Source organism: Microtus pennsylvanicus, chromosome 3 (assembly GCF_037038515.1).
Source record: "Microtus pennsylvanicus isolate mMicPen1 chromosome 3, mMicPen1.hap1, whole genome shotgun sequence".
In the NCBI taxonomy this organism is placed as follows: Eukaryota; Metazoa; Chordata; class Mammalia; order Rodentia; family Cricetidae; genus Microtus; species Microtus pennsylvanicus.
This window is the reverse complement of record NC_134581.1, coordinates 17,135,655-17,149,328: the sequence shown is the minus strand read 5'-3', so window position 1 is coordinate 17,149,328 and position 13,674 is coordinate 17,135,655. Positions and strand designations below refer to the sequence as shown.

Sequence of the window (13,674 nt, the reverse complement as noted above, 5' to 3'; positions counted from 1 at the left end):
TGAGTTCTGGGAATCAAATCTGGGTCCTCTGGAAAAACAGCTTAACTGCTGAGCCATTGCTCTAGCTCTGAGAGTGTCCTTGTCCACCTGTCAGGGTCATCTCACTGCCTGCTGACATGCCCAGCCCTGGCCCCAGCCCCAGCACTAAGGCCAACCTCCCATCTTCCCTTGGGGCCACACTGTGATGCCCTCTTCAGACATCGGCATTTTCTTTAGATGCTTCCCAATAAGGAAACAGAGGCACTCTGGATCCCAGCCAACCCTGACTGCAGACCCCAGAGTCGGTCTGGGCACGCAGGGTAGTAAGAGTTTTCACGGGATGTAGTCTTCCAGTCAGTGATGGGGAGAAAGGAACGGGCCTGGGAATGGGAACTGGACTTCTGACTGGGTCATAGGTTGGGACCTGGCTGATGCTTTGATGACTGAGCGGCGTGTGACCATTACCACCCCAAGATGCAAGCCCGGGAAATCCTCACTGTTGATCTCTGAGACAGACAACAGGAGTCAGCAAGGCCCAAGTCTCAAGGCGTCCATTAGCTGGGAACAGAAACACACACCAACCATTTAGACCTTTACTGGGGACCGAACGCTGCGCGTCCCTTCTGGTCAGTCCTCAGTGGTCAATGATTTCAATGTGGAACTGTAGGTGAGTGGTCGTGATCACACAGTGGCCCCGCAGGAGGGAGCAAGACTGGCAATTGTGGTATTTCCAGTGGCCCTGGATGATGTAGATGGCGCTGAGGACCTGGCAGTACCGCCAGTGAATGCGCCACATCCGAATCAGCGACTGGATCTTGACGATCGCTCTCTCCCTGTTTGAGAAGTCAATCAGCGCTTTCCTCCGCTTCTTCTCCAGGATCCTGCAGAGCGTCAGCCGCCACCAGCACTGGATGATCCAGACTTTGAGTGCTGCATGCAGCAGGGTCCTGCGCACCAGGGTGCCACGCCACCAGGCCTGGAGCTTAATGGCTGCTTTAGTTTTTTTCTTCTTTAGCTTTTTCTAGACAGAGATAAGAGAGATTACTCAAGGACCTTCCTGCTACCAACTTTCAGGGTATTCTTGGAAGGGCACTGGGCTGTCCTCTAAACACTGGCTCCTCCTTGGAGAGTTCTGGGATCTAGCAGAACTCTGATGAGGAGCCGGACCTTGTGGGGACCCTTCCCTGCTTTTATGGGCACATCACCCCATTCTCAGTGTCTCAGTTCCTCTCTTTTCTTTTCTTTTTTTCCTTCTTCGACACAGGGTTTCTTTTTGAGATAGCCAGCCTTGGCTGTCCTGGAACTTGCTCTGTAGACCAGGCTGGCTCCTGAGTGCTGGGATTAAAGGCATAAGCCACCACCGCCTTGGCTGTTCCTTTTTCATCCCGTGTATGCTACACTGGCTTTGAACTCCTTATATAGTGGAGAATGACCTTAAATTTCTGTTCTTCTTTCCTGCCTCCATCTTCCAAGGGCTGGGATCACAGGAGATGTACCTCCATCCGTGGCTAATAACAACCTTCTCTTGCCTACCTCATTGCTGCCTAAATTAAGAGAAAACCAGAGTCACCAGAAGGGTGTGCTGGGGACAGGAGGAGCTTCGGTGTAGTTACACTACACGGTTAGCGCTTGCTGATTTGGGAACATTGACTCTCCCAATGCTTTCGCCTGGGTGTCTTCCTTCCTTCCTTCCTTCCTTCCTTCCTTCCTTCCTTCCTTCCTTCTTTCCTTCTCCTTCCTTCCTTTCTTTTCTTTTCTTTTTGTTGACTCATCCCCCCATCATCCCATAATCTGATTGCTCTCTGTGAAGTCATGTGTTTTTACTTCACACTGTGACTTGTAGCACTTCCTTCCTGTTCTACAACCAACCTGTCTGTATTTAGACCATTCTGCTTAATCCACAGTACTGGTGCTCTGGACTTCCAGCCCCAGGCAGTTTCTGACCGTTTCCCTCTTTCCAGTCAGCACATCACAGTCAGACTCAGATCCAAGAGCCCAGACCGAGGAGGAGGAGACAGAGGGGAATGAGCAAATACTGACTTGACTCTTGGTCATTTAGACTTGGATGGATATGAGGTGGAATCCCACGTCCCTAGCACATGGATACAACTGACTTGGAGTTCTCCTAACTGTATGTGTAATTCAACTCACTTGTTCTCTTACCTTTAGCTTCTTCTTTTGAATAATTTCATTTTCTTCTTCAATTACAGGCACAATCAAACTGCTCTTGGACTGTCACCGAGATTAAACGGGAATACATGTGCATGAGTAAAGGCTTTCTCTGGACGGCCCTGTCAGAAGCGCCCACCGCTTCAGTATCCCTCCCTTCCCTAGGCCTGTGAAGCCCAGCGTGATGCACACGCATACCCTGACCGCCTGCTAGGTCTGGTCCTGGCTCTTACACAAAACTTAAGCGCCATCACCAGCCTGCCTCTAGATGGTTCATTAGCCCTCATTTCCTGCTTCCCAGCATCAGGTATTAGTGACCCAAGAGAGGGGAAACTGAATTCACAATGGCTTTGTGATATAAGATTAAGATATTTGCCTCAGCCTCTCCCCCTTCTACTTCCTTATCACATATGTTCTATTGTCTCTCCTCTCTTAAGTCCCTCTCCCATTGGCCCCTCTCTACCTTCCTTACCTCTACAGGCATTCCAAGGGGCGGGCGTGGGGTGGGGACCACAAATCTAAAGAGCCAAAGCTAGTATCTGCATATGAGAGAGGACACACATTTGTCTTTTTACTTCACTCAGAATTTTCTAGTTCCACCTATTTACTTGTAAGTCTTATATTTCTTTCTTTTTTCTTTTTTTTAACGGTTGGATAAAGTTCCGTTCTGTCTATCCACCACATCTTCACTGTCTGTTAGCAGTGGGTTGGGATCCAGGCTGACTGGTTTCCTCACTAGTGTGAGTAGGATATTGGTCAACATGAATGTACAAGGATCTCTGTAGTCAAAACTAGAAGCTTCAGTTCTTCTCGCTAGCTTTCATAATCCTCAAAGGTTGCATGCACACTGAATGAACGGAAAAAAAACCCTGTACACTAGCAGGGGAGAAAAGTAATCAATAGTCTTATCCGGCTGTGAACCCTGCAAGCTACAAGAACAAGTGAGCTTCTGTGCACACACAGATACACACTAGTGCAAGAGTGCAGCCAACATTCTGGGGATAACCAACCACTTTCAGGGTGGGTTTTAAGCCCATTCTCCAAGATGGAATTCATATCTGGCATTGTTAACTAGGCCAAGAGTCCAGAGCAGGATAGGTCATAGGCCCTAGGGGAGGACTTGGTAATCTCCTTCTGCTAAATGGTCATACTAATAAACATCCCCCTGAGCTCTTATTTTTATACCCACAGATTAGTGCAACGCTCAACCCTTATCAAAGACGCTTCTTTTTACAGTAGCTGGAGATGAATCCAGAGACCCAGAACCCATGGAGAAGGCCATTAAAGTTCTACCATAAATAGGCACCAAGACTTGATAGGTCCAATCTGAATCTCTCAAAACTTAGAAATTCAGATGTTACTCATTAAAAACTATCCTAAAATATAAGAATTTTTATCAAGAATTTCACAGGGGCAGTTTGACTTGGTGGCAGACATCTGTAAGCCCAGCACTGCGGTATTTCTTATTAGAATCATGTGTGTGTTCCATTTTGTCTGGATTCTTTCTCTTACTGAATGTTTTCACAGTTTTCCCGTGTTGCAGGATGCATCAGTCCGTGATAATTTTCTATGGCCAAGTAATATTCCACTGCAAGTGCATGTCATGTTCTGTTCACGTGCACACCCTTTTCATGGGTATTTATGCTATTGATTTTCACTTGGGGCTATTAAGAATAGTGCCGCTGTAAACACCCAGCCATGTACAAACTTTCTGTGAATACCTTTCATTTCCCAATAGCTAGGGCTTGAACTTCTGGCCCATGATGAACTCTGAGGACTCATCTGAGGAACAGAGGCCTGTTTTCCATATGGATCAACCACTTAAAATGTATGCTAGCGCGTATGTAAGCTCTTATTCTTTCTTACTTGTGTCAGCACTTGTTACTGCCTGATGTCTTGATAAATTATCCTCTGTAGGGGTGTCATCTTAAGTTTTTAATTTTTCTTTTTAGAATTATGTTTTAGATCAGCTGGGGATGGAGAGGATCTGGGAGGAGTTAGAGGAAAGGCTGGGGAGGGAATGATTGAAAACAGTATAAAATTCTCAAAGAATTAATTTAAATTTAAATAATTTCTCCTTTACTTCTCATAATTAATTCCCTTTCTTTCATGACCCCCCCAGCCTTATAAATACACATGTAGGTATTGATACAAGCACATGTTTTTTTTTTTTTTTTTTTGAGACACGGTTTCTCTGTGTAACAGTTCTAGCTGTCCTGGAACTAGTTCTTGTAGACCAAGCTGGCCTTGAACTCACAGAGATCCGCCTGCCTCTGCCTCCCAAGTGCTGGGATTAAAGGCGTGCGCCACCACCGCCCGGTTCGTGTATTTTTAAATCTAGGTTCTGTATGTATTTAATTTTTTTAAAAGATTTATTTATCTACTATGTATACAGCATTCTGCTTGCACATATGCCTGCAGGCCTGAAGAGGGCGCCAGATCTCATTATAGATGGTTGTGAGCCACCATTGTATTTCATTTAAAAAAAAAAAAAACAAGTTCTTACTATGTATCCCTGAATGTCCTGGAATTCTCTTTGTAGACCAGGCTGGCCTTGAACTCACAGAGATCCGCCTGCCTCTGCCTCCCCAAGTGCTGGGACTAAAGTCTCATATTGCCTCCTCTGATGTTTTAACTCTTTTTTTAAATATTTATTTTATTTATTATGTATACAATATTCTGTCTGTGTGTATGCCTGCAGACCAGAAGAGGGCACCAGACCCCATTACAGATGGTTGCTGGGAATTGAACTCAGGACCTTTGGAAGAGAAGGCAATGCTCTTAACCTCTAAGCCATTTCTCCAGCCCTATGTTTTAACTCTTTTGGAACTGATGATGTTAAATATACTTTGTGTGCTTATTGGCCATTTGTGTGTCTTTGGAGAAATGTCTTTTTAGACCTTTCCTATTTTATTCATTAGAATCTTCTAAGAGGTGATTAAAATAACTAGAAAACACGGTAACATAGGATCAATTAGATGGCTGAGGGTAGCGGCACTGTAAAGAGCTGGTGAGCTGCACTTCATCCCTGAACCCACAAGGTGGCAGCAGAGAACTGATTCCCCAACTCTGGAGGCTGTCTTCTGACCTCAAGCCAGAAGGCTGGCTGTGGACACCTCACACACCCCGACAACATCCCACACACACCTAAAATAATAATGTATGAGTCAAATTTAAATTAAAGCTTAAAACATAAATGGCAAATAGCAGCACAGAAGAGTTAGGAACCCGATTCGTCCAATAGTCCCACGGACACTTTAAAGGAAATAATCACATTAAAAAAAATAGTGTTGTCAAAGCACAGAAAACAGGCTTTAGAAATTAAGAACTACAAAGAATTAAAAAAAATTGCTGGCATATTTAGTGATTCTGTAGAGCAACTGAGCCAGGGACCCCCAGTAGCCCAAAGGCTCTTCCAGAGCATTTTCTTTGTCCCCTTTCTAAAACTAAAAATCTTTAAAATTCCAGACACGTGCCCTGTATTACATCCTCTCCCTTCTCTTTCCCTCCCACCCTTCCTGTATCCTCCTTGCCCTGTGCCCTCTCAAATTTGTGGCTTCTTTTCCTTTGTTACACACATACACACATCACGCATACACATTCATAAACACTGAGACCATTTAGTGTCGTTTGTATGTACGGTTTTCCTGGCTGAGCACTTCTTATTGGATGGCCAATTGGGGAGCTTTTCCCTGAGGAAGACTAATTTCCCCTTGCTGTCATTAATTGCCCATAGCTTTCCATCTAGGGGTGGGCCTTATGAGATTTCCTTAAAGTCACAGTAGTTTGGGGGCAGGGGAGAGCAGGTAGAGACAGCAAGAGAAGTTGAGGCAGAAGGGGAGGGGCAAAGGGGAGGGGATGAATTCTGTTGTAAAGCTGGACTCCAGACTGTAATTCTCAGTGTGGAAAAGGACTCCTCCATCCTGTCAGGAGTCAGCCTGTGAGGTCCTCCTGGGCATTGGACTCCTCCATTTTGTTGGGGGCAGGTATGTTGAAATCTTCTTGCTTCTATCCTGTCAAGGGTCAATCTATGAAGGTCCTCCTGGGCATCAGACTCCTTCATCCTGTGAGCTGAGATCAGGATGTCAGACTCAGTCTCTTAGTGAAACACAACCCTTAGACAGCAACAGCGGATCTTATTCTTGTTCCTTCCATCCTGTTTGGCTTTCCACTCTTTTGATAAGAGTTTAGGCTTCCTCTCCCCCTTTCTCATGAAGAAACTATTTAAAACTACTCAAAACATGAATGGGTTTTTAAAATTTGTTTCCAGTTTTAGGTCTGGGTTTTCAATATAATTCATTAGGACTTTTCCCACTGGAAAATGAGGAGGAACACGAAGACTAGAGATTTTCCAAAGGTCAGGATCATGGTGTAATGGGATCACTGCCTGACCCAGCCTCACACAGCAGAGAGTCTCAAGCTTGCCAAAAAACGCTGCCCCTGAGCACACACTTCCACTTCCACACAGATGCACAGCATCTGGGAGAAAGCAGATGAGGTTGACAGTTATCAAGGAGCCTCTTCAGTGGGATTTGCTAGGTATACTCTTGTCAAGTGCATGAGCAGCATCCTTGGGGCTTGGTTAGAAGTCCCTAACAGCCAGATCCTTCATGATCTGTGTTCTATGGCTGTGCATAGACGCCATGGCCATTGTAAAAGAAAGCAACGAGTTGGGGCTTGCTTACAGTTTCAGAAGTTTAGTCTGTTATCAGGTCAGTGGTGCACAGAGGCACAAAGGCAGACATGGTGCTGAAGAAAAGGGCAGTCCACATCTGGATCCGCAGGCAGCAGGAAGAGGGAGGGAGGGAGCCACTGGGCCTGGCTTGAGCTTCTGAAACCTCAAAGACCACCCCAGTGACATTCTTCCTCCAACAAGGCCACACCTACCCCAACAAGGTCACACCTGCCCCCACAAGGCCTTGCCTACAACTCCTTTCAAACAGTGCCACTCCCTAAGCATTGAAATACAGGAGCCTACAGGGGACGTCCCTATTCAAGCCACCACAGTCATCTTTCATAATTTGGTTCTCTCAAGCATTTGAGCATCACTGTGCTTAAAGCCACCGTACCCAGTAGCTTCTGCAGAGAGATGCAGGGACTGAACGAGCATGCTGCTCTCCGGCAGCCCTGGCCCAGGTCCTCACGGCAGTCCATAGCTGTTGTACAGGGCTGAACTTTGGTAATTATGAGTTGTTATAGACTAGACACAAGTTCATGGTCATATCTAAGATTTGTGGAACATTTTCTGTCATTCTGAGGGTAGACTAATACATGCACAAGCAGGAACGACCTGCGTGTGGAGCCCTGTCACAGACATAGCCAAGCCAGGATGATGGTACACCTGTAATCTCACTGCTTGGGCGATACAGCCAGGAGGATCCCATCAGGTACATGGGAGTGAAGTCCTCTCTTCAGGATACTCCCTTCCTCTGGATATGTCCCCTGAAGCCTGGTTTTGGGTCATATGGTAGTTCTATTTTGATTTTTATAAAGGATCTTCCATATTGTTTCCCATATGGCTGTCCCAATTTTTCTCTACACCCTTGCCCACACTTTCCCCCCTTGTCTTTGGATGATAACCATCCTAACAGATGTCAGGTGATGGCTCACTGCGATTTTGATCTCGGTTTCCCAGATGGCCAGTGATGTTAGCTACCTTTTCATGGACCTGCTGGCCAGCTGTGTTTTCTTTGGAAGAAAATGTCTTTTTAGGTTTTTCTTACTTTTAATTTTCTCCCCTCCCGACCCCAATTTTTAAACTCTGAGTGTGTGTGCCTACAGCATCCTCTTTCACAGCGTGTTTTGTCTGTTCGGGGTCTTTTGTGTATGCATTTTAGTTGAGATCTTTTTTTAAATGCCGAGAACATTCCCATTATGTTTTGAAATGCTGAATTAAAAAAAAGCTCTCAGTTTTAGAAATATTGTATTAAGGGTGAAATGTCATTTCAGGAACTTGAGAAAGAATTCTAATATCAGATAAAGCTCCAAGAAATAGAAAGAGATGGAAAAAAAGCACACAAAGCAGTTAAAATTATCTCACTGCAAAAAAAAAGTTGATGCTGCTATTTAATTATTTAATAAGGAGTGATTGAGCTTCTTGGTACCTTTACAGATGAAAGTTTTTTAAACATCTATGGAGGTTTTGCTGGGATCATAACTGGGCGGATGTCCTCTTGTGTGTAGTCTGCAGCCGGATGGAAATATGAAAGGGGAATACCATGGCTCTGTTTGAAATGTCTCCCACAGGATTATATTTTGAATGCTCGGTCCCCAGCTGGCAGAGCTCTTTTGAAAGGCTGCGACTTTGTTAGGGGCTGGGTCTTAGCTGGAGGAAGCAGCTTGGTGGGGTGAGTGAAGCTTTGAAAGTAGCCTGGCTCCTGATTCCCCTTGTGGTTCGCCTCCTGATCTGCATGATAGTAGCAGCCTCTACCACACAGTCCCCTGTCAGGAGCTGAGAAGCCCTGCCATGCCTTCCCTGCCACGATGTACTAAAACCCTAAAATGGTGAGACCTAAAAATAAACCCTGAAATAGGGTCTCTCTACGTAGCCCAGACTGGTCTTGAACTTGTAACTCTCCTGCTCCCTCCCCCATAGTTCTAGGATTATAGATATGCAATACCATGCCGATGCTCTTTTTTCTTTTTTTCTTTGTTTAGTTTTCCATATGTGTACTGGGAAGCAGCTATTCAGTTTGGGACATGGCTAGGGTCGCCCAGCATTTGAATTTGTCTATTTGATGGACACTACCAAAGTGTCCAAGAGTGGCCAGTAAAGTTCTATAGCTGTACTAGGTCAACACTCTTGTCTTGAACTTGGACTAAAACTCAAAGAGTGATACCTCTGCTGAACAAATAAGCTATAACCATTTAACTTATAGACTGTCAAAATTTTAATTTTATTTTATATTTTGAGGCAGAAGGTCATGTAGCTGGGGCTGACCTTGAACTCTTGATCCTCTTGCTCCCACCTTCCACATGCTAAGATTCCAGGCATGTGTCACCATATCTGGCTCAATATACATTTATTTATTTATTTTTTTTGAGACAGAATCTCACTATATAGTTCTGTATGCCCTGGAACTCATTATGTAGACCAGGCTGGCCTCAAACAGACATCCACCTGCCTCTGCCTCCCAAGCGCTGGGATTAAAGGTGTGCACCACTATGCCCAGTTCTATATTTATTTTTGAATATTTTTTAGGGAGAAAAAATATTTTAACAAACTTAGCGGTATAAAATATTTATAACATAGATAAAAATACATGCAATAGACTATAATGCAGCTTTATAACTATATAACAATATGCATTTTACCTATACAAAAAAAGGGCCCCTTTCTGGGTACCCTTAGTGCATGGAACAGAAAGTTTTTCTCTATCAGTGTCCAGGCTATGCCATAAAATGCACAGAATGCCAAAGATACTAGCAACACAAGAAGAAGCCATGATATAGACAACTCATGCTTGGGGCTTTGGAGACAACTCAATCAGTAAGCATTGGTGTCTCAAGTATGAGAACCCCAACTGCCATAAATGAAAGCCAGCTGTGGTGGTGTGTGCCTGCAGTTCCAGGGATAATGAGATAGGAGGCAGAGATCACACATGTGGGGCTGGTAGGCGTGTCTGTAACCCTAGTGCTGGGACAGCAGAGGTAGGTAGGTCCCTGGAGCTCATCGGCCAGTCTGTTTAGTCAATGCATGAGCCTCATGTTCATCGAGAGACCCATCTCAAAAATAAAAGGTGGAGAGTGATGAGGCTCCCTACTGTTGGCTTCTGGTTCACATCCACACGTGTGTGCAATGTCTGCATACACACAAACAAAAAGGTACCTAAGTGAAAACACCAATTCCTTCCTTTAGAGGAAGGTTTAACGAGGTTACTTCTTGAGGCATACCATCCTGCAAGAACCAAAGAGCACGAGCCTGGTTTGGATACCTTCACTTTTCTAAAAAGCCTCATGGTATGGCTACCACTGAAGATGAGAGTTCATTCCTCTCTGCGTTACAATAGAAGTAGCATTTATACAGCTTTAGAGAGTATTATAGAGTAACTGACTAGTAGAAATCATTCTTAGCCCTGAGTTTTCTCTGTTATTTATGCTCTAACTTTTTACTTTATTTATTTATTTAGTTTTTTTGAGACAGAGTTTCTCTGTGTAGCCCTGGCTGTCCTGGAATTCACTATGTAGACCAGGCTGGCTTCAAACTCAGAGATCTCGGCTTGCTTCTGCTTCCTAAGTGATGGGATTAAAGATGTGCCCCTCCCCCCAACCTGGCTTCCAATTTTTTAAAAAGCTTTAAAGGTTTATTTTATTTTTAATCATGTGTTTATGTGCGTGCTGTTCCAACAGAGGCCAGAAGAGTGTCAGATCTCTCAGAACTGGGGTAACAGAGGGCTCTAAGCCTCCGGACACGGGCACTAGGCACCTAACTCCAGTCTTCTGCAAGAGTAGTATTCGCTCTTAAGCACTGAGCCATCCCTCCAGTGCCCCCTGTTCTAATTTAACTAAACTAGTATCTGTCAATGTGGTCTGCCCTGAGGGTTGTTTTTCATGTGTTGGTGAGGACGGAGCTCTTGTGCTGCGAATGCATTTCCTCATTGAGCTGCAATCCCAGCCCTGATGGTGGTTTTTTTTAAATATTTATTTATTTATTAGGTATACAATATTCTGTGTGTATGCCTGCAGGCCAGAAGAGGGCACCAAACCCCATTACAGATGGTTGTGAGCCACCATTTGGTTGCTGGGAATTGAACTCAGGACCTTTGGAAGAGCGGGCAATGCTCTTAACCTCTGAGCCATCTCTCCAGCCCCCCTGATGGTGTTTTTAACTGCAACTTAGTGTGTACACTAAGAGTTTTAGAGGCTATGTCATTAAGAAAACAACTTCCAAAAGAAAAAAAAATAAATTTTCTTGCTTAAAAAATTGACTTTTAAAGTTAGTATACAAAGTAATGGATTCTACTACCGTGTATTTTTTTCTACTACTGTGTATTATTGTATTGTCTTCATCTTCCAAAGTTTGTGTGTGTGTCTGTGTTTATGAGTGTAGATTAGAGGACAGTTTGCAGGAATCAGTTCTTCCCTTCCACCACGTGAGTCTTGGGATTGAACTTGGGTTGACAGGCTTGGCAGCAAATGATTTTACCCAATGAACCATCTCTCTGGTCCCATACTGAGGGATGAAGAAGTTTATTGGATCAATCATTAGAATCTCATCTTGCTCAGAAAGAATATGAAAAATGGTACAACCTGGATTTAGTAAGGTTTTTATCATCAAAGTCCATGAGAATATGAAGAACAATTAATCATTTCCCCCAAATCTTCATATGGGCAAGGTGTGTAAATTTGGCAAGACTTAGTATGGTTGGCAAGAGAGGCAACGTCTGGAACTTCAGTGATCTGAAATAGGTTAAATATAACATGCAGCATCTCTGTGTGCAGTTTTATCTTTTCTCAGTACCCTTGGGACCTTCTGCCTTCCAAGGCTTGCACTGAGTTCTCTTCCTCTTTCCTCCACTTTCTTTATGTTAGGGAGAGTTTTTATCTTTGCTTTACTGGAGAGTGAGTATCTTGGTTACTTTTCTATTGCCATGACAAACACCATGACCAAGACAACTTATAAAGCATTTAACTGGGAATCACAGTTCCAGAGGGCTACAGTCCGTGTTCATCATAATGGGGAGCACAGCAGCAGGCAGGCAGGCTTGGCATTGGTATCAGCCACTGAGAGCTCACATCCGGTCCGCTAGCATGATGCAGAGAAAGAGAGCTAACTGGGAAACGCATCTCCTCCAACTAAGTCCCTCCTCCTTATCCTTCTCAGACAGTTCCACAGGCTGGCGACCAGGCATTCAAACACATGAGCCTATGGGGCCATTCTCATTCAGACCCAACACATTGGGTTGAGAGTCTCCAGCCTCACCTCACTTCCAGCTTGCTCCCTCCGCTTCCTCTTGGCGGTGAAAGATGAGATTTTCAGCTTCCTGCTCCTGCCACGGTGATTGCCACTTGATGCCATGCTTCCTCTGTGACACGCTGGACCTTAATCCCTCTGGAACTGTAAACCCAAACACACTCTTTTTTCCGTAAGTGGCTTTGGATCATTGTGTTTTATTCCAACAGAAAAGTAACAAATACAGTGACCATGGCTGTGCTCTCCTTCTGCGATATTTTCATCAGTCAACAGGAAAACAGGAGTCGCCGCCAGCAGCAAGCCTGTAGCGGCCGCTTCTCTCCTGCTGATGCTTGCAGCTACTAGTTTATTTATTACCTCTCTTGGGCATTTTATATAAATTTTATATAACTCTGCAATATGTCTGTCTTTCACTTCACATAATGTTTTCAAAGTCGGCTTATGTCGCAGAACTTCTGTTTTCCACATTTGTCCTCCCCCCTCCCCCTCTTCTCTTTTTGTGTGAATGTGTGCACACGTGCCACAGTGTGTATGTGGAGGTCAGACAGCAACCTTTCCCCCTCATTCTTACATGTTTTTCTAAGAATTGTGGGCCACATATTTAGATCATATTCACCTCCTCCCTCATCCTAAATCCACCCCCACTTTCAACTGACTCAACTATGTCCCCCCCCCCCATCTAGTACAATCTGTGCTTCCGTGTGTGTGGCCTTCGCTGGAGCGTAGTCAGCTCACCAGGCCACACCTTAAACACAAGCTCGCCCTCCCAGGCGCTAACAATTGCCGATGAGCTCTCTTTAGCCATGGGTGGAACTTCATGGCCACAGCTTCTTTGCATGCTGGAATTTTGTCCGACGGGGGCTTACGCAGGTTTTGTACACGCTGTCTCAGCTGCTCTGAATTCATGTGTGAAGTGCCTTGCTATGTCCAGAAGCACTATTTCCGGGTAGTCACGCATCACCTCCGAGTCTTGTAATCCTTTTGTCCTCCTTGAACAGTAATCCCCGAGCCTTGGGAGGAGGGGCTATGCAATAGAAGTTATAATCAGGGCAGAGCCTTCTTCAGGTGTTCTCTGTGCCTTGCCCAGTTGTAGAACTCCGTGTTAATTGGTATCTACTGCCAAAAGAGGCTTTTCCGATGAGGACTGATAGATACACTAGTCTAGGGATATAACCACAAGCCATGTGGGGTCAGTTTAAAACTGTGTCTATTGACCAGAGTCATAGGGGTAGGTTTGCCTACAGGGACTATGAATTGTCTAGCCCTAGGTTCAGGGCCCCAGGAATAATGCCAGGTATGTGATTCAACTTGTGAAGTGGGCCTTAAATTCAGTACGGAAGTGGCTGCCCACTCATGACGGGCATCTCTGGAAGGGCCAGTCATTGTTGTAGCTCACAGGGTCAGAGACTATGTGAGAATGGTGGTTCCTTCTGTCCTCTGGTGTGTGCGCAGCATCTTCCAGCTCCGTGAAAGCTGGACGGTGTGGGGGATGATTCCTTGTGAGTAGCAACCTGATAGTTCCTTCTTCTATGACTCAAGGGTGTGGTAGCTTTCCTCCCGTCTTACCGGCAGTTCTGGAGGTAACCAAGAGCGTTGGTGAGATCCTGAGATAT

General features: G+C 44.9%; 1 protein-coding gene across 2 annotated transcripts; it reads right to left on the bottom strand.

Annotated features, from left to right (window-relative positions):
• Positions 1-385: 385 nt before the first annotated feature.
• On the bottom strand, positions 386-12,364 carry Iqcf2 (IQ motif containing F2). 2 transcript variants are annotated; one of them, XM_075967712.1, is made up of 3 exons: positions 2,382-2,399; positions 2,131-2,211; positions 386-1,000 (listed from the first exon to the last, which is right to left on the bottom strand). In XM_075967712.1, exons 1-3 carry the CDS (start codon positions 2,397-2,399, stop codon positions 614-616), a joined length of 486 nt encoding a protein of 161 aa, XP_075823827.1. In that variant the 3' UTR covers positions 386-613. The 2 variants fall into 2 exon arrangements, with proteins under 2 accessions (XP_075823827.1, XP_075823825.1); XM_075967710.1 differs by lacking the exons at positions 2,131-2,211; positions 2,382-2,399 and adding an exon at positions 12,071-12,364.
• Between the last annotated feature and the right edge of the window lie 1,310 nt (positions 12,365-13,674).

Bases quoted from the DNA above. Each gene is read 5' to 3' on its own strand.
- Iqcf2 (XM_075967712.1), bottom strand. The intron at 1,001-2,130 runs GTGAGTTGAATT...ATCTCTGTCTAG, and splicing joins AGCTAAAGGTAAGAGAACAA to AAAAAGCTAAAGAAGAAAAA.